The sequence below is a fragment of the Aythya marila genome (assembly GCF_965140915.1).
Source record: "Aythya marila genome assembly, chromosome: 4".
Lineage (NCBI taxonomy): Eukaryota > Metazoa > Chordata > Aves > Anseriformes > Anatidae > Aythya > Aythya marila.
Window position 1 is genome coordinate 63663264 of NC_139045.1, and position 20590 is coordinate 63683853.

At 39.7% G+C, this 20590-nt stretch overlaps 1 protein-coding gene across 1 annotated transcript in view; it reads right to left on the reverse strand.

Moving 5' to 3' along the window:
- STX18 (syntaxin 18) overlaps window positions 1-20293 on the reverse strand; it is a 66682-nt gene extending 46389 nt beyond the window's left edge. Inside the window, exon 1 of the mRNA XM_082759628.1 lies at window positions 20116-20293. Coding sequence (XP_082615754.1) covers window positions 20116-20277 — 162 coding nt within the window. The 5' untranslated portion in view covers window positions 20278-20293. The remainder of the gene's footprint in view (window positions 1-20115) is intronic.
- Window positions 20294-20590: the final 297 nt, after the last annotated feature.

Here is a 20590-nt window from a genome sequence, read left to right on the forward strand (position 1 = left end):
ATACTTGTGCCCACAGATCCCTGTGCAGAACCTCATTTGAGCAAAACTGGCACCTGGCTTTTAATTCACAGCCAGAAACCAGAGTGTTACTCACAGCCGCTTCAACTTTTATATTCAAGAAAACAAAGGTAATGCAAATGACACATTGCCAATATTTTAACAAGAGCTCACTCCAAAATGCTTGTGCTCTTTCCAACAGAGTGTATATGACTTCCTGGCAAAGGGACTGTCTCCTGTCTTGCACAAAAGACTGAATTACACGCTCTTACTAGTCTTTCCCCCTCCATCTTTCACACACACACATCATCCCAGGAAGAATTCTGAATTCTTCCAGCTGCACCCAAAGTTTGGGACTGAACTCACTTCCACATTCCTCTTACCAGCACCTCACAGACCTTTTCATAATCTCTCTCTTTACCTAGCAATGCTTACCAGCAATGGCAGTAATATGTCAGAACTGCATGCATTTGGGGCCTGCAGCACACTGCCCCCCCAATGCCTGCTCTTCCAAAATCTCAGTTATTAGTCGGCAGCAGAGGAAACTTGGATGTGACTGGGGCAAGCTGAGCAACTGTACATGATGCATGAACCACTGCTAACGTGGCAGATGTCAGCTTCTGGTACCCTCCTTTTCCCTCAGTCTGTAGACGAGAATGATGTTAGAGAACCATCCAAACTCAAGGCTCACACAGATGTAAGAAAACTTGCTTAAGATGAAGTAGAAAGAAGAGACTCAGTGGCGTGAACCTAGCAAGGCCATACAAGAAGCAAGTAAGACACTGGGAATGCAACATCCTGCTCCCATCTCCTAGCTAACTCACCTGCTTACTGCCAGGCTGCCTCTCCCTACAACGTGACTCAATTATGAAAGCATCCTGGCCACCTCTACAAGGCCTCAAGCTCACAGGAACCCACAGCTTAACGTGGCCTGTAGCTTTTTAATGGTATGCATCTACTTGAGGGTAGGGAACAAAACAAAAAACAGCCAGTGTACAAACACGAAGAGAGAACAGAAATGAAACCCCACACACAAACAAGGCAAAAAAATAGCACAGAGGTAGAAGAAAGAAAGAAAAGGCTTGGCTGACATAAAAGCAAACAGCATCTGCACTGAGGCCCAGCACAAGTACTGAGGCAGCCAGCTGCAAAGGGCCTACATGAAGAGAGGGCTGTGGGCTACAGAGCTACCTTCACGGCTGCCTAAGAAAGGCAGCCCGCATTCTGGAAACATTACATGACTAGAAATACAGCCAGGGCTGTGGGTGCCCAGCCAGGTGAGACGTTTTCGGAAACAAGATGGTGAGCAACACGTTGGGGCATTTCATATGTATTGATAGATCCATGCTTATAAGCCCTGATCAGGTTATCCAGCACGTAGGCACACTAAGAGACGGAATCACCAAAGTAAACCACCACACCACCAAGTACGTGTAAAAGCAGTCCACAACCTCACAGACAAAGCTGTAAGAGCTACTAAAAAGGTCTTAGTCAGATTCAGCATCTATCATGCAGTTTCACAGTGTCTTGACAAACTGTATGCAGTGAAGAAATCAGCTCTGCCCTGTATTTTTTGTCACAACAACTAGATGGCCCAGGTTTTGATAAAGCATATACATGTAAATGCTTTGAGCAGGGTAGAGTAACAAAACAACCAGAAAATACTTGTGTTTCAGAGGATTCAAGTATGTAGAAATAAGAGTAGCTATTATAAGATGGATATCATTTGTTATACAATTTTAACTCTATCCTTGAGTAGCATGCTACTGTATTTTGCCACGTGTTTCACAGCTCTTAGGTGATTTTTTTTGTACAGTGTTGCACGTCAAGGACAGAGGTGATACTACATTAAACACAACATGGACTGAACATAAGGAGAGTGGTCAATATAACAGGGGAAGCATTGTGCAGGCATATGACTAGGGGTAGATGCAATGGGGGTGGGCAAACTCACTGGGGCACAGAGATGACAATATAAACGCAGTACTAAGTAGTACTGAAGAATTGAGTAGAAGAATGGGAAGAATTGAAAAGATGATGGAAGAGATTAAAAACAGCAGCAGAGGGCAGGGACTGAGGTAAACAAAGAAAAAAATCACAAAATATATCTTGGCTAACAATTATTTTCAGTGCAAATAGGAGAGAGGCACTAGAGACAGAAAAGCTAGCATGAACTTGCAATAATTTGTTTAGAACCTTTATTTATTTTAGGACTTTTATTTAGGGTAATAAAGCAAAAGCAGAATCACAATCAGTTCATGATCAGTTTGGGGGTTTTGATTCTTCACCCATTAGAATGTAAAATATTCTCCTTAGTATTTTCCTTGAAAACATGCAAAATAGCCTAAACAAAACACTATATACTATATATATATATATATATGTTAGCAGAGAGATTGCTAATATGACCTCCTGTTTTTAGTAGCACCTTATTTCTCAGCAGATCAGCAGTAGAACCAGAGCACTCCAAAATTATTGTTTTTCTTCCCAAGAAACACACACCAAGTTCAGAAGTCTGCAACTCTAATGTTATACCAATGGAAAAACATGTTGTTGAATGCCCTGTATAGCTGCATAACTGTATAGGGGAAGCTTAAATACTGAAAAGCCGTAATGTTAAAAACAATTTGAAGATACCTTTTTGTTTTTCATCCTGAATGTTCATCAGTCCCCTTAGTAACAATCCAAACATGATTTCTGCAACAAGTGTCTGACATAACCACAGCATTAATAAGCATGGAACAGAGACTGCCCCCCCCCCAAAAAAAAGATATTAAAAAGAAAAAAACAGAAGTAAAAATAAATAAAACAAACATTAAAACTTTCAATTTAGACAAGCTTTTATCAATGTAACTTTGTAACTTGTGTCTAGTATAAAATTAGCATAACCTAAACTGTTTATCAAGTTTAGGTAACTTATTGTAATTTATTTATATTTATACTGGTTTGAGGAATTTGTGCTTAATATAAAAGCATAGTTTTAACAACTCCATACAGCCTTTTATTGCTCAATTTGCAGCCTTTATTAATGCTATGGAGTCAAGAAAGGAAAGAGTCCAAAAAGAAAAAGCAAGGACAAAAAAGACAAAAGAAGTATAAATTATAGAGATTGCAGCTTCACATGGACAGTTTTTATAATTTCTTCACCTTATATGACAAATTAGATGGCAACTGCAAATAATAAGCCTGCTTTTTACTGCAGAAGCCATTGATATTTGTGAGTGACCAACTTACCCTTCCTGCAGTGAAAATTATCTTACCAATTAAATAAACAAGCAACTATTATTTCTGTGATATGTGCTGGTAGAAAAATCAGGAAACATATGGTAAAAAAGGACTCAAATGGAACTTGAACAAAGAAAATACTGATAAGAAATCAGTGACACTAAAGTCATGAGGGACAGATTTCAACGGGACAGAGCTATGAGCAAACACAACACACAGGGCCAGAAATAAAAAGCACACACTGTCAGAAAAATTAAACGCTGGAAATAGCAAATGATGACAAAAAGAACATTACTGCTTTTTAAATGAATGAAACAGGACAGAGCAGGAAGACTCCCGAAGAGACAGTATTTTTGCCAAAGCCAAGTTTGGAAATTATAATAAATTCAATATTCTCTTTAGATTTAAAAATGATACTACATGAAAAAATATATTTTTAAATGCATTTACTTGAACGTTTGAGGCAGTTAAATAAAAGACATGCTCTCTTCCTGACTCTGACCGCCTGCATTCTCAGTTCAGAGGCTGTATATGCAATTTTAGGAACTGACTTAAATAATCTGGTTTGAAAACAGTCAACAGAGATTTCCACTGAATCACAAATGAAATATTTTCTCTTATTAAACTCCCCTTTCCATGAAATTGAAGGAACAGTCTATTCTTTAAGAAAGTAACACTTCTTCCTCTGACTTTACAAATATATAGTGCTTCATTACTCTAAATAAATAGTGCAATGGATAGCACGTGGCAGTAAATCTATTAGGTAGTTGAATGCGACTTCCTAAGTGCAATTCAGTAGTTTACTGCAACAGTCGCAAACCAAACACACACATGCTAACAAGCTGAGAGGTGGAATCATCCTACCCGGACCTGATTTGGGCCAACTAGATTGTTGATAGGGCCATCAAAAAAACTTGAGAGACTGTGCACTGTACAGTGAAGTGGTCATTTTTCCTTTTTTACTGTACCACACTTTTCGTCTACTATGGCAGGCAATACTCTTACTAAAGCAAAATATTAAAGTTTAGAATTTGGGAAAAAAGAATGAGTGTCACTGGATCTTAGAACTAAAATTACCTAGAACAGACTAAACAGAATTCAAAACAAAATATATAGTCTTTTCATTTCAGGTAACCTACAGACTGAAAGACATTGCCTTACTTTGCTCTCAACATGCTTTAGCTATTGGTCTGAAACACTTGAGTTTCAGAAATGTTGAAAGGGGGCACCAATAACAGCTTCAGCATCACTGATGTAGTTCTCTAACTCCTATGAAGATTTTTAATACATTAAAAAATCATAAATTTATATTTGATATTAAATGCCCTTGCTTTCAATTACAAAAGCTCATGTTACGTTGAGCAAGCCTTAACAAAATCTCCAGCTGTATTGTTCATTTCTTATGACCATTATAGTAAGGAGGACTAAAAAAATGTGCTGACCCAAAGAGCTCGCTGTTCTTAAGACAGTGCATGGTCCAATCTTATAGGATAAACCTATAGTACAAATATGATCACACAGAGTATGACAGTCATCATTAGTAACAGATGAAAGGTGATCTCAGCTCCTAACACGGAGCTAAGGAAGGGAGCTCAGTGCTTTTGTAAATAGGATTTTGATGGACTGAAACCAAAGGCTGGACTTCTGCACTGCTTAGTATATGACAGCCTTTTATATTTCTTGATGGAAGAAAGAATACTGATGTTATATACTGAAAACTGTTATAGGATTCTTCATCATATATTATTTAAAAAATGCTTTGAAATTATGATTATGAAAGTAACTGGATATATTTCATGTTACCTTATCAGCTCATCTTTCATCCAGAAAACTACTATACACTAAAAAAAGAGAACTTTTCCTATTCCTATTAATATACAGAAAAAAATAGATTCAGAATAATCATATGCAATCTCCTAGGCCTCTCAGCTTTACAGATATGTAACACTTCATTACATCAGTTGTTCCTTAAGTGTTACAAGGAAAGCCAATTAAACATCAAGAGATTATTGCTTGCCACACCAAATGCAATGCTCATTGGAACAGTTGTATTATCCACTAAGTGTTGACTTGGAATTCACTGTGACCAGCATTCTTAGCAAATGACAGCGACTGCTACAAAATACTGATTACTATTAAGAATCAGTAAGTTAATGCATCAATTATCACGGCCATCATTTACCAAGAAATGCCATCCCAGCAAGAGCATGCTGCACAACTGTACATTAACAGCACAGCATTTATTTTGCCCTTAATTACCGCTTCTACACCACTACCAGAGCCCTAGGAAATGTGCCATCACAACAAGAAGTCTTGCACACTACAGTTGGTTTCTGCACAGCTCAGCAATTTCCTCTGCCAACTCCACACTCCTTTATTGCAAAAAACACGGTCCAGGAGATGGTTGCACATACACCGTCCTGCAAGGAATCAGATGGTCACATTGGCAACACCATTGCATGGCTCAGCGAGCGTAGCACAACACTTCTCAGCAGCATGCATGCTATGGTGTGGTCTGCGTAGTTTGTGGGTAATATCAAGAAATGCCTAACCTTTGACTTGGCAGTTAAAAGGGTTACCTGTACTATCCAACACATCTGTGCATGTATTCTTTAACACTACATATATGGCTGAATGGAGAGTGTCTCCCCTAACTGAAATAAATTAATAAATTCGCCACAAATGTATTTTTATCATAGTTTCTAACAGTGTCAACTGCTGGCAAAAATCACAGCCAGGTAGGACTGGGAGTCGTTCTTCCAAAAGAGAAAAACAAAACAGCTTCATTGTTTTTTAATTTTTTTAATCTGAACATTAAATATACAAATGTGAGCACAGAATGCAAACAATATAGTTTCCTCCAAACCTTTCAGAGTCTCACTGTAGCAACACTGAAGACTCAAAAGTCTGAGCTGGTTAGCCCAGTTTTCATTACAATTCAAATGATTAATCCAGGAAACTCTTGCAACTGTCATTTTATTAACTTCGCTGGGATAAAAATATAGCTGTAAACACAAAAGTAAGAATTTCATGATCTAGTGACTAGGTAGCAAAATAAATCCTTTAAAAACTATCAAATGAAGCTAAAAATAAAATTAGATATAAATTCAAGTTTTAGACTGTGGTCAATTGAGGTCTAGACAAAACCCTATGTTTGTTCACTGCCTAGTCTCCAGTCTGCTCCAAGTTTGAAAAGGTAATTGAACTCAGTCTATAATTACTGGATTAGATACAGATGGGCTCTGTACATTTCAGGGGAGGAAAGAACTGTTTTGATTCATTTTATGATTGCCTGTAAGGTCAAACTTTTCAAAATGTACTTTCATCTGTTAAATGGTTTCTCAAAGTCCCAGGGGGACATCTTCAATAACTGATGTTTTAAGAAATTTGGGTTTATCAGATCCAGTCTTTGAATGTAATATGCCATCCATTTTCTAGAATTATAAATGTGCATGTAGGTTAATTGCTACAACTCTTACATATTTTCAAAACTGAACTTTCTTGAAAAACTGCAAGTTTTACCCAACAACTGTTATGCATAAATACTCATATCATTATTTCTTTTTAGGGTAAAGAATATCTTTGAAGCAGGAATAAATAACACAAATTAGAAACATCCTTATTCATAATTTCTTCCCATTTGTCAGAAATTTCTGAGAATGATCTCTCAGGACCCAATTCAACGCACAAATAGCCCCAACAAATTCAGTTCACTTCTTACAAACCAAGAAGAGAGGCGTTTACCTTACTGAAGAGGCCCAGAAAGCACTTTAGAAGACTTCTCCATTAGTATTATCTTTTTTGAGAGTCTTCATCCTCACTCACAAAATACAACATGGAACAAACAATAAGCATTAAACTTTCATTCTAAGAATTTTTTTGGAAAAATCTTTTCTCCAATTAAGTTGACCGTAACTCTGCAACCTATTTCAGTGCGAGCTGGATTTCATCCTACATCTTCCCCTACCTCTCTAAATGTCTCGCTTCGTAAAAGCTCAAATGATCTGCAGAGGACATCCAGTCCTGCCCTCAGATAGGGACTCTCAGAGTTACCATAACAAAAGTTTAAAGCAGAAAACACAACACAAAATTAGAAAGCAATATAGTAATTCAGTTCATAGCCCCAGAAGACAGAGGAAACAACTTCACTATTCAAAATGTTGAGTGTTGTAATGCAAAAAAAAAAATCTTCTTGCTTATAAAATTCTAAGCAAAAATATTATTTGTTACAACATAAATTGTGTTTAATAAATAATACTACCTCACTGGGAATATCCTCAGTCAAACGGTTATCTTTGTAGGATCTGACACCTTTGGAGTTCTTCTGTCAGAGTTAGTAGTGTTCCCATTACCAGTCCTTAAATAACACATATGTTAAGGTAATCTGCCTCTGTCACTAAGTGTGCTAATAAAAGAGATTAGGAGCATTGCCAACTAACTCATGTCATTTCCATGGTTAACATTTTATTCACATTATTTCAAAGCTTTCCACATAAGGGACAAATCCTGAGGCCAGACCCAATCCTCACAAAAGCTTCAGCAGAAAGATGTTGCATAATATAAGAACAGTTATTAACTTGTCTGCCCTGACAGCAGGTTTTGCCCATCATGCAAAGACTGCAAAATTCTCCCTGAACAACGAAACCTCAACCACTTTATTTAAAGAACTGATACAAATCAGTTTGTTCTAAACACTTCAATTTATAAAAAGCCTACAAATAAATAATTTTTGTAGTAATCACTCTTTTTTAAAAACATCAGTAAAAGCCACTTATAAACAAATCAAGAAGCAGTCTTTGAAGTAAACTTCTGATTCTTGTTAACATCAAAAACAAGCATGCAAATGTACTCAAATGATAAAATCCATGTAATATTTGTATCATCTTCCTTCCCATAACCCTAGTGGATGCTTTTAAATGCTATTTCTTTAAAACTTCTTTAAAATATTAATACTAGAGTTTAATGTATTGCTTAATTCAGTAAAAACAGATTTATATTTTGAGTTGTATAGAAAAGGCTTCTTTCCGTTCATTGTAAGAAAAAAAAGTTTTGCTCAGAAAAAAAAAGAAAAAAAAAAAAACTTTCATGCTTTATTTTCCCTACAAAATAAAATTATATCATGGATTTCAAGTGTGTTGTGTGAACCCACAAACCACTCCTAAAACTACTGCAAATTTCAGGACAGGGACAATAAACTGTGAAGCAGTGTATGGTAAAACAGTAAAGTCATAGCCAGACCACAGCACTGTGTGTTCTATATGCGGTAACAGAAAAAAATAAACTTATAGAACCATGGAATGGTTTGGGTTGGAAGGGACCTTAAAGATCATCCAGTTCCAACCCCCTGCCATGGGCAGGGACACCTCCCACCAGACCAGGTTGCTCAAAGCCCCAAGCCCCAGCCTGGACTTGAACACCTCCAGGGCTGGTGCATCCACAGCTTCTCTGGGCAACCTGTGCCAGTGCCTCGCCACCCTCTGAGTGAAGAATTTCTTCCTAATATCTTATCTAAGATATCTAAGACCCTCTTTTAGTCTAAAGCCATTCCCCCTTGACCTATCACTACACCCCCTGACAAAGAATCCCTCCCCAGCTTTCTTGTAGCCCCCTTTAGGCACTGGAAGGCTGCTCTAAGGTCTCCCCTGAGCCTTCTCCAGGCTGAACAACCTCAGCTCCCTCAGCCTGTCTTCATGGGAGAGGTGCTCCAGCCCCTCGGTCATCTTCACGGCCCTCCTCTGGAACGTAAGAAGTTATGGTAGACCCCATTTTAGCTGAACAGATTAACTCTTCGATACCATTTTCCTTTGATTCTTTCCTTTACATTTTGATCGTCTCTTACATGTATTTTTCCCCATATTGTCTGTATGCTCCTTTACTGTATATAAAGTTTTTGAATATGATATAGCAGAGTTCTTGTGAGCATTTCCCATCTACACCACAATGGTAGTGAACCATAATGAACTAAAAGTCTTAGGAATTGGAACAACATCATTAATACAGATAAAATCTCTTCTTACAACCTAGATGGACTGCCTTTATGATGCATCATTGTGTTTTTAAACAGATCAGAAAATGTACAAAACAAGGAGATACCCAGCTCATACACATGAAATGGGTTGAGACAGACTACAGCAAGGTAATACTGTTATATTAAATAGTATCTCACTTTGGATAATGCTTTTTTTTAATAAAAAAAAAAAAGTTAATTTAACTGTCATTGTACATCCATACGTCCTCTGAAATTTGTGAAGAAATCAAGAAAAAACGTCATAAATGAAGTAATTAACTTTGCACTAAGTAACTTCTGTGGTAGATACTTTCATTAAGCACCCTGGCAAGTCTAACACAACTATTTTATTTTAGAAATACTTTAACAGATTGTTTCCTGTAAGTTCATTTATAAATAAAAAAGAAGACAGAACAATCATACATTCACACAGCCTAAGGTCAGACTGATCAGAGTCATAGGTCACTGGAGCAGTAGTCTGGGATTTGGGAAACCAGTATCCAATTCTTTGCTTTGGTAAGAAGCAATGTCCCACATGTAAAAAGGAATTCCTGAGCCACCCCGTGTATTAACTCCTGCATTACTCGTTGACTACCATATGTATATTACTATGTGTGCACTTGACTTGGAGCCTTCAAGTGGTGCAAAATCTCCCAAATCAAGGGTCAGCTGAGCCACACCACAAGAACGTACTTTTTCCAGCAGTGTATCTTGGTTTTGGTTTTCTGTACAATCCATAGACAATCAGACTTTTTTTTCCTCTTGTGATTACATCTCCTAACAAAATAGAAGGAGGAAATTTCTCACCACAAAGAGTATTTTTCCAGACTCCAGATCATTTTTGTAGCTCTTTGCTGAAAAACACACATTTATGTTTTATATATTTATATATTAGTTATATACGTATTAGTTCTGAAAATGTTTAAAACAGATGTGAGCACAAAAATTTGTCATTTTAAGAGCGCTACACTCTCTGCCTTGATTTTGCAATTCCCTCCATATTTCATTAAAAACTTTAATCTTTTAAAAGCTTAAGTATCACTACTTTGGTATTGTCTCCTGTGTGCTTCCTAGGAGCCAAACAGACAAACTACGCCCTACAATAACCATGACCAGAATCAATAAATACCCCATTTACACATATAAGGGTAATATCGGGCCAAAGGATCTTTTCATAGCTGTGATTTATTTTATTTAAACAGAGTTGAATGAACTGTGCTTCAATTTAAGCCTAGATAAAAGAACCCACTCCTTGTATAATATGGCAGAAACTACAGTATGCATCACACTGTCCAGCTGAAAGCTGGATTGACCCTAAGAAAAATATATACAAAGACAGCTAAAGAAAGGGGAATTTTACATTATTCAAAAATTTGTAGCTGTCACTTAAAAATGGGTATGCAACAAAGTTCTGAACGGAGAATATCCCAAGAACATGCACATCTGTTTAATATTACAAGCTAACTGTCAACATCCTAAGTGAAGTTTTAATTTAATATTTTTTCTTTCTTGATGTTTTACCTTTAGAGAATGCCTCGTGAGAGTATCAGCTTTCTATAAGAAACTGTTAAATATAAAGAAATGTTATTGTAGCATGTTTATAAAATCATAGTTCGAGAACTTTTTATTTTTCTAAAGCCTGACCACAACTTAATTATCTGCAGGACATTCCAAGCTCACAATTGCAAGCTCCAGTTCCCAAGCAATTTTAAACAATATCTACTGTACAGGACACACGGTATTGCAAATACCACAACATGCTAATGTTTCCAAAAGTCGGCATTAGAGCCTTTAGACATGGTTTTTATTTTCAATAAATATTTGTTTCTCCGCTAATCATTAAATCGTTTTCATCACCATTACATGTTTGTCTTTCACATGTCAGTTTGCTATCACCATTTATTTTTAATAGGAGTGAACAAGTTATGAATAATACAGATATCAGATATAGCATGCTTTGTGTTATACATAAAGTGTCACAAGACTAAGCAGTGTGCTCCTCCGCAGCTCTCACAATGTTTTTCTTCTTTTTTCAGGAAAAAGCACAAGTTAAAAGGCTAAACTGGAGTTAAGGGGAGGGGGGGTGGGACGGAAGAGCATTAGCTCAGCCAAAAACTCTTAAAGAAATTACAGCTTTCTTTTCACAAAGAGAAAGAAAAAGCCTGGGAATATGAAATTGTTGCTGCTTTGTGAGAACATCCAAACCACCTGAAAATAGGCAAGAATAAAAAATCCACAATGTGTCTGTACTTTACCCACGTCAATCTGAAAAAAGACAGCAGCTGATACAGCAGTTTCAGAACTCCTCAGAAGACCCCCAAAAGTACACTTCTCCTTACAAACATCCCTGTCTTCCTACTCCTTTAATGAACTCTCCTCTTGCCTGGAGACTGTTTAGGACCCTACATCCAGCAGTGTGGTTATTTCTGGTCTTCTAAAGTAAATATTGCTACCTTTCACCTGTACTAAGCATTTGAGGACTTCATATTTTCACCCAAGGCTTTTCCATTTAAAAAATAATCAGTGAATGACCATATTAAAAATCTGATTAGAATATTGCTCCACATTAGAAGTCTAATCAACCTACATTTTTAACAAGTCACAGAACAAGACCCCTCCTCTTAGTTTCAATCCCGGACCAGCGAAATACTTCAGGATCTCAGCTGTCCTCACAGAACCCCTGCTGATGTTCACCTGAAGCCTATTTCTCACTTCCCATGCCACAGAGACATGGAAAAGTAGGAAACAGTCAGTCTCAGCTTGTACTGCAGAAATTAAATATTCAGTTCAGAATCAGTAAAATTAAGTCCACATTCAAAGCGGTTTAAAAGTCAACCAAAAAAGGAAATACCCGCTGAGAAATGTCAAGCAGGCAATTAATAGTAGAAAAGCAACGATTGAAAGGGACTTGGGTTACATTTAACTATCTGGGTCTTGTTTATTTCTTTCAAATGCTGGACAATACCTACGGAAGTGGAATAGATTTAACCTTCAGCAGATGCCGTACACCCACCACTCCCGCTGCTCTCAGCCAAAAAGGAACACACCGAGTCAGAATGGAAGGATAAAGAGAGGCAAGCAGACACCTCAAGGCTGGCACCCTGTCACCAAAAATTGTCACTTTTGGCAGACAAAAAGCTTTGCCACACCACCCTGAAGACAGGAAATATGTTTTCAATAAAGTATTCGTAATTTACAATTCTAAACAGTTATATTAAACTGAAGTATTTCAGACATTAAAGAAAGTTTTTCCCACAAACCGTTGCCAACAGTTCGTATCTCCAATTTTCACCCTTTAATTGCTTTCACGGAAACTGTCATACCAGGCTTTAATATCTACCAGCCTGAACAATATTTTCATACATAGTGGTCTGACATTTCAAAGACAGAGCATATAGTTTCAAAGTCTCTTACTGGTAATTTATATCATTTTATCTATGGAGGAACAACAACTAAAACAATGTTATTCCCTCGTTATCAAAAAATCAGAAGGAATTTGACAAAACATGCCCAAATTAGCAAAACCAGAAGAGACTCAGTACAAGTAGTTGAAGGCAATGAATTCATTTTGTTTGAAGTTGCAATCTCTTTAAGCTTTGAAATACCTGTTCCCTAAGAGGGTTTAAACATCCTTTTTTATTATTTCAACAGTATGAAGCATAGCACCCTAAGTCACCTCCCCATTTTATTATTTCAATGTATTTGAGAGCTCAAAGCAATTAGTATCTGTGATGGCTCAGAAATTCTGTTAGCTAATTGTCACAGAGGAGAAAACTGTTTTGCCTGAGTCTAGATTTACTATAAATTAACAGAAGTAGTACTCTGAGACAAAAGAAATGTCCCTCTCTGTGTAACTTTACAAGCATCCATATTTCTGTCCTCTCATGTTTGACTGTCCCTTCTCTAACCTGTATCAGACTATTTGCTTCTTGCTATGCCTGCTGACTCCCTGCTGCCCTTGTTATCATTCCCTTTTATCACTCCAGCTTCCTGGATCCCACAGACCTGACACCCTGTCCCTGTACCACCATTTTTCTTTAGATGTCATGCAAAAGATAACCTATGTTTGAGAAAGGAAGGGGGCAACAAGAGGAAATCCGAGGTTTAACATCCAGTTCCATACGGACAACATACTTCCATTGAGTTTATCCTAATTTTTAGCAAGGCAACAAATCAACAGGTCACAGGAGGTGTCAGTGGACAACCATACCTTGAAGAGAGTTCATAGTGACCAGCTACACCAAATAATTCCTCCAGCAACTGCAAGCCAGGAAAGGACTTCCCACATGCAAGTTGGCCCTGGAAGGAGGGCAGGAGAGGACAAAGATAAGGGGCTCTTTGCCCTCAAAACATGAACTGCAGCACTGGGGTTCTCCTGGACTCCTCATCACCACGTGAGGTCCAGTTAACTGAAACAAAGCTAATGGGCAACTAAGGAAAGCTGTCTCCCAAGCCAGCTTTTAACCCTGCTGTTCAGTCTACATTCAGAAAACAATTCCCATGGAGTTAAGAATGAACTTAAAAGCAAACAAACAAAGGGAGGAGAGGACAACAGACATTTGTACAGACATTTCAGAACTTCCCAAAATATAAGAGTTCAGAACTCCTCCCCAAAGGCTGACCTATATCCTCACCACTGTTACTGATGCAAGTTTTGCTAAAACCAGAAGCATCACATGGGGAACATTAGTGATCTGGCATTTAATCCTACTGCATAAAATAAGGTCAGCATTTCGTTCCTCTCCAAAAATGTTTAAAAAAAAAAAAAAAATCTTTCTTCTGCTGTTTCCTTAATTTGCTTTTTATGTTTCTAGCCCCATAATTAAAGTTATCAACTTCTTTGCCTTCCACCTCTCAGGCTAAATTTCTTCTCAAACAAGGATGAGAAGTAAAAACAATGAACATTCATAAGAAGAAACTAGCATTAACCATCATTTGCAGGGAAGAAGAGATAAATCTGAAATATTAGAAAGCAGCGTTCTGCATCTTCCCATCTGAAAATGCATAATTTAAGACTTATGTTTTCTGCCTAGCAAATGAGGGAAGAAAACCTGGAGCACAAAACACAGCCCCACCGGTGAACTTTGAGGGGAAAAGTGGCCGCTCGGTACGGCACGAGGGAGACGTCAGAAGGAATTCCGATGACCTCAGCTATGGGCCCAATTTATTAGAACTTACCTCTCATTAAAAGCTAAAAAGTGAACTGAAATATCACTTGCTGTCCAAACTTTGGCACAGTCATTAATTTGCAATAAAGACTGTAATTGGTTATACCGTAAGCAATATATATTTCCCTTGCATCCAAATATCCTCTCACGGGAGTTATTCTTATGTAAGCGTTAGAGCCAAAACGATCATATAAACTAACCTGAGTAAAGCAGGTTAGAAATTTTCAGTCTGCTTTGTGTAAAAAAAACCCAAATTAAGCATATCACCCTAACCATTGCTGGTCATCTCCCTCAGAGCATTGGTTAGGGTCAACCACTGAAGTACATCGGGATAATGCGCTCCATGGCCACGCAGTCTTTGGCTAGCTGGCTGTGTGCTGTCAAGGACTTTAACGGTACCAATCTCAGCTACAGAGGTTTTCAGGATTAGGTCCCATTCAGGTCTATTCTAGACCTGGCAAACGCACGTCCCATCCTATAAAAAGCTATATAGCAAGCGGGTTATTTTATTTTAACTGGCATTTCCAAGTGAAAAGGAATATAAGTACTTAACATAAAGAAGTTAACTGGAAGTTGGCAGGTGGTCTTGATAAATACAATATTGTTGGGTTATTATAAGTGTGTGTATAACTGAAAAAAAAAATCAGAGCAATTAATACTGAAATGTTGGTTTCCCTGGCAAGAGAACAAAGCAGGCCAGATTTTCACTCGAGTCTCCTTTTTCACACGTAAACTGAAATTAAGTAGTGATAAAGTTGGGGTTGTCTGCGTGTTAGTTGCTCTGTCTCAGGCTAGTAGACCCCCCCCCCTTTTTTTTTCTCCTCTCTTTTTAGTATTTTGAATATTTCTTGGTTGTTTAAAAACTTAGAAGTAATTCGCTATGCTTTGTGACTACTGACCCGAGGCTGACTCGGAACAGGCAATGCAGTAACTGTCATATTCCAGTGAGAAGCTTAACGCCCAGCACTGGCATTTTGGCACACATTTTACTTTTAGACCAGCATACAATCCCTACTTCTCCCCTCCATACCCCTCTGGAAGTGTCACTACTACAGCAGCTGCAGGTGGCTGAGGCTGAGCACCAAGGCCAGCACACACCCATGGGAGGTCATGGAAAATCCTTCAGACCTCCCAGTCCCTATGCACTTTAACCAGGCACATTACAGAGTTATGGGGTCCTGCACTTTAGTCTTGATCCCTCTTCAAACATTTTGGAATAGCCTGCCAGGGATCAGAAGGTAATTATGTTTAAAACCATTTATTTTTAACTGTGCTGTGTCAATAATTCTGTTGTGCTATTCAAGGTGGTACAACACAGTCAGTTTGGGAGTCCAGCTCCTCGTTTGGGCATTCTCCAATGTTTTTTTAGCCTTAGTTAACGCCATGCAAAGGTTCAGGAACTGTAAACATCGTATACAAGCATGCCTGCTCCTTTCTTTCATCCTACAAGGATGCTCTAAATGCCAGATTGTGCAAAGATGTGCAGCGAGATCCCATGTTTGGGCCCAATGACAAAACATCAGTTCTCCCCCTCTTCTAATAGCGATGTTAGTAACATCAGTAACATCAAAAACCAACAACAGAACTACAAAACAAACTCCAACAACTGGAGCTGATCTGTAGTCAGAACAGTATACTATGAAAGTCAGGCCACCTCATAATTAAAAAGTTTGCTCAAAATTTATATTCAAAGTCATTTGTTCTGGCTTTCACAAGAACTAGTTCTGGAGACAAGTTTTATGTGGGGATTTTTCCTCCTCATTAAATATATGTACAGAGCAACTGAACATACTCTTGATGTGAATGCTGGCCTACCATACCCATTTAAGAGAAAAAAAAAATCAGTTAATCATCCTATAGAATCCATACACACAAGTTATATGAAGAACAGATGTCGTAGCCTTGTGAATCTGGCATCCTTATGTGTTCAACAGCTTCAAACACAGACATTTGATCATTCTGAAATTTTGCATTTAAAGACTTAGAAACATTTAACCTTTCAGATTTTCCATTCTCAAGGATATGTTTTCAGAATGTCTGGTATTGCTTTTGAAGAATTTGTGCTGTAGCACTTCGGTTTTTGGCTTTTTAGAAACACCTTAAAGAAGATAATCTCCCTAGAACAACAACAACAAAAAGTGATTTATGGTTGTAATCAAGCCTATCATGAAATTCTGTTTGACCATTAATTTTATGTCTGTTAATAGGCCGTATCAGCCGTGATTCCATTTCTGTAACACATATTGAACAGTAATCAGTGATTGAAAGTTCTCATTCCTTCCATATTTTCAAATAACTAGGAAGCATATTTGACACATCTTCCCAATAGCTCAAAAACTTTCATTGCCATAAAAAGCGAAAAGGAAAGGCTTAAGTAGTAAGATTCCCCAAGACTGCTCTAAAATAGAAGTTCAAGTGCCAAACACCTTCCAAAACTGACAGTCATTTAAAATACCCAAAATAACAAGTATAAGGCTACAGTAAAGCTGTGAACAAGTGTTACATAAACTGGGCCTACGCTATATTTGTTCTGGATAATTTGTCATTCAACGCTTAATTCAATCCCAATTTTATTTATTTTTTTAAATGTTAATACATCTTGTCCTTACAATTCTTCCATCACTTAGCAAATAGCTCAGCTTGATGCCAAATCTGATACGAAGTCGCTGTGTGAGCATGTAAAAGTGTGATTAAAAATCTTTAATATCTCCATATACGGCACTTTAAATAGTTATGTCACAATTAAAGTTTAAGGACAGAAAAATAAAATGTTGCTTTTGTTTTAGTTGGCCCAAAAGCACTAATACACACAATATAAATTCGAACAGTCTTCTATAAATTTCACGCACTGAAGAGTTCATCACTGTATTATAGTTTTCTTGAAGGAAATCATAGAAGTCAGCTCTTCTCTTCGTCCTAGTCAATATGTAATTGGCAAACGGGCAGAGATTCCAACAACACACACTACACACACAGTTTCTGCCATTTTTCATTGCATGTAAGACAATCAAATGCTTGAAAAATGCAGCTGACGGATGAAAAAAATCCTATATACACAAAAAAGCCAGAAATAGGTCAGTGCTGGGGCAAAGAAAACGTTTTTAGAAGTTTGTGGCCATATCAGTCTTCTTTCATTTAGCAGAGCACTCCTAACTAAACTGATCAGTTTCATCTGAAGTCTAACATCACCAGCAACAGCAGTCTCTACAACTAACATTGCACGATCCTTTGGCCGTGCTGCTGCCACCCTGCACAAAGTCAGGCAAGGCACCCCAACCGTAGCACGGAAGAGTGTGGCTGGGTGCAGACTCCACAGAAATATTTCATCACTTCTATACCTGCATGTCAAACGGAGGTCTTCAACTACTGCTCAGCCAAATAAGGCACGATGAAAGTACTGCCCAAGTGTAAATTATTCAGGGTCTCCATTGCTATCCTTCCTGTGTATTCTGATCGATATCCTCCAGGGCAAGTTCTAAAGACAACAGTAGCTAACAGCTTGATATGTTTCTTGGGTTAAAAAACGAACAGTACAAAAAAGTACAAGGGGAAGAATTCACTGGCTGTGTGTGTCTTTAAAATAGAAATGTATTAAAGAATTAATGCATCTATCAAGTATTACAGTTGCAAAGTGAGTTGCATGGTTTTGGCAGAAGCAGCTCAATTTTTAATGGGTAGGCAAATTAAAAATTGCTATGACAGTATTTGAAAAGAGGCTTTGACACGTGTAATCAAATCAAATTGTATTTAACTGAAGCAAACAACTGAAATCATTTATTTCACTACAAAGCTTACTCTTTCTAGGCAGTTTCTATGTTTTGTTCACGCATTAAATCAGACCTTCTTAAAGAAGGCCTAAAAGAAATGTTATAAAGACTTCTCTGGTCCAGAAGGTGTCTGGCTCTGCTGCCACCAATGTAACTGAGCTACAGGAGCAGAAACAGAACGAGCCTGATCTATTTCACTCCAACTCGTTTATTGACACATTCACAGCATTCATGCTCGTATCTGCTTTGGCAAAGCCTTGCTTTTTTCTCCAAAGCCATTGTTTACATTACTACCATAATTAAACCCATTCTCGCCATCAGACTAATAGGTCAGCTCATCCATGGTGGTGGCACTAGCCAATTACTTCACTTGGTACTGATGTAATTAAGCAAGATACTTCCAGACACATCTTTGTGTTTTTTTCCTGTTGCCTGGGCAGTGCCCTTAGGAAATTAAGAAATGATGAGGAGCTAAGAGAGAAGACTGGGACCAAAAGAAAATTGTAGCTGTGAGGGGAGCGGGGAGGGGAAGAATAAGATAGGAAGAAAAAGACGTACACCTAGCATGCCAAGACAGCACAGGACAGTGAGAAGAGCATGAGTGTGAAATGCTTCGACAAGGTGTCCAAACATTGGCTAGACCCTTAGATGATAACAACCTGCTCTCAGCGTCAGTCCAAGTGAGAGTGTTCTAAGGAGTAGATTTAAAATTTGCACCTGTGATGATGCAGTTAAATGCCAACATGATGCCTCATGACAAAAATTCAATTGTCTTGGAATTCCAGGAATTTACACATACAAACTGTGTATGATCATAAAAGTAGCCCTGTTCTCAGGTAAGATTGAAGAAGTCTGACCTAACACCACAGAATTCAGTTAAAAGCAGAAGCTGGGGAACAGGGAGGGTGAGCTGGGGAAAAAAAAAAAAAAGCAAACTTTATGGACGAAGATCTTGAATGTAGCTTTACAGATAGGTCTTATCACCGCAGACTGATCCCTAGCACAGAACTCACAGCTGACACGTCACTTGAATCAACTTTTCATGGACAGTTAATAATTACGTGATCGATTAACAGGTACCTCATTTGACACCCTCTGCTTAGGCCTCAAAGCAACCACTGAACTACTGTAGAACAGCTGGTGTCAAGCGTTGCAAAATATATCAACTTTTAAGTGGTTTGTCTAGGAAACTGGAAAAGTGCAATGGAGACAGAAATTTGACATTAATCTTTGTGTTTGAAACTCAACTATTTCTAAGGCAGAAGATGTTAGGTTGAAGGTTACTTGTCACTCTTTGCTCAGTCCTGAACTTGCACGTTTCGGTTAGGCTGTGCTCAGAGAGCACGCTCAACACTCTACTCCCCTTACAAAATACAGTCCAGTGCCTTACTAAAGGTGTTTTTCAAACCCTGCTCTGATCCCAGACTTTCTTCTCCCTCCCTTTCACCCGGTACAGAGGCAGATGTTAGGCAGCAACTTTGCTTTTGCAGCACTGCTGACGGACACTATCACTGCTCTGCCGCTCCTGCGATTTCTCAGCGCTTCTCCCAAGCCGTGCGGCGTCCCGGTGCTCTTGTCACCTGCAGCTCACCACCAGCCGGCACTTGACAGCCGCACGACGGAGGGCACAAACGCAGGACGACAAAACGGGCGGCCCTGTGCCACCGACACCCGCTGCCGCCTCGGCTCCGCGCGCCGTCTCCTACGTGGCAGCCGCCGCGGGCAGCGCCCCGGGGAGAAGGCGGCGCCGCCCCGGCAGGAAGGGGAGCCCCCGGGGGCGACGGGCGGGCTCCGAGGCCACCGCCGGGCTCGCAGCCCACATCCGTCCGGGGTAGGCGGGCAGTCTGCGGGCACTCGGGGCTCCGAGCCCCGGCTCCCCGGGGAGGGTTGCCCGGACCCGGCTGCTGCTGCCGCTGTCGCCGTCCCCCCTTTTCCTCCGCCCCGCACTCACCACTTCTCGTGCCCGGCCGGTGAAGTCGCTCTTGGAGCGGGCAGCGCCGCGCTTGAGCAGCTCATCCCTGGCGCTGTCCCCGGCCGCCACCCCCAGCGCCTTGTTGCGGGTTTTCACCGTTTTCACGCTGGCCTTAAAGAGCAGGGTGATGTCCACCGCCATGGCGGCCGGTGCCGCCGCGCAGCCTTCCCCGCGCAACGCGGCCCCGCGCCACGCGTTCCGCCGCCCGCCCGCCCCCGGGGCCGGTCCCGAAGCCTGTGAGGGAGCGTGGTGGGGCCGGCTGTGGGGCTGGCCGCGGGGCTGGCTGCCGGGACCCTCCGCTGAGCTCGCCGGCCCTGCGAGGTGTTTTATCCCCCGGCCTGGGCCGCCGTGGAGGCCGGGCCGTGTGAGGGAGGCCTCGGCTGCGTGCAGCCGCGGCCAGGGACGGGCTTCGCCGCCCGGCTCCGGCTCTCGGCGTCCTGAGGGGCTCAGCCAG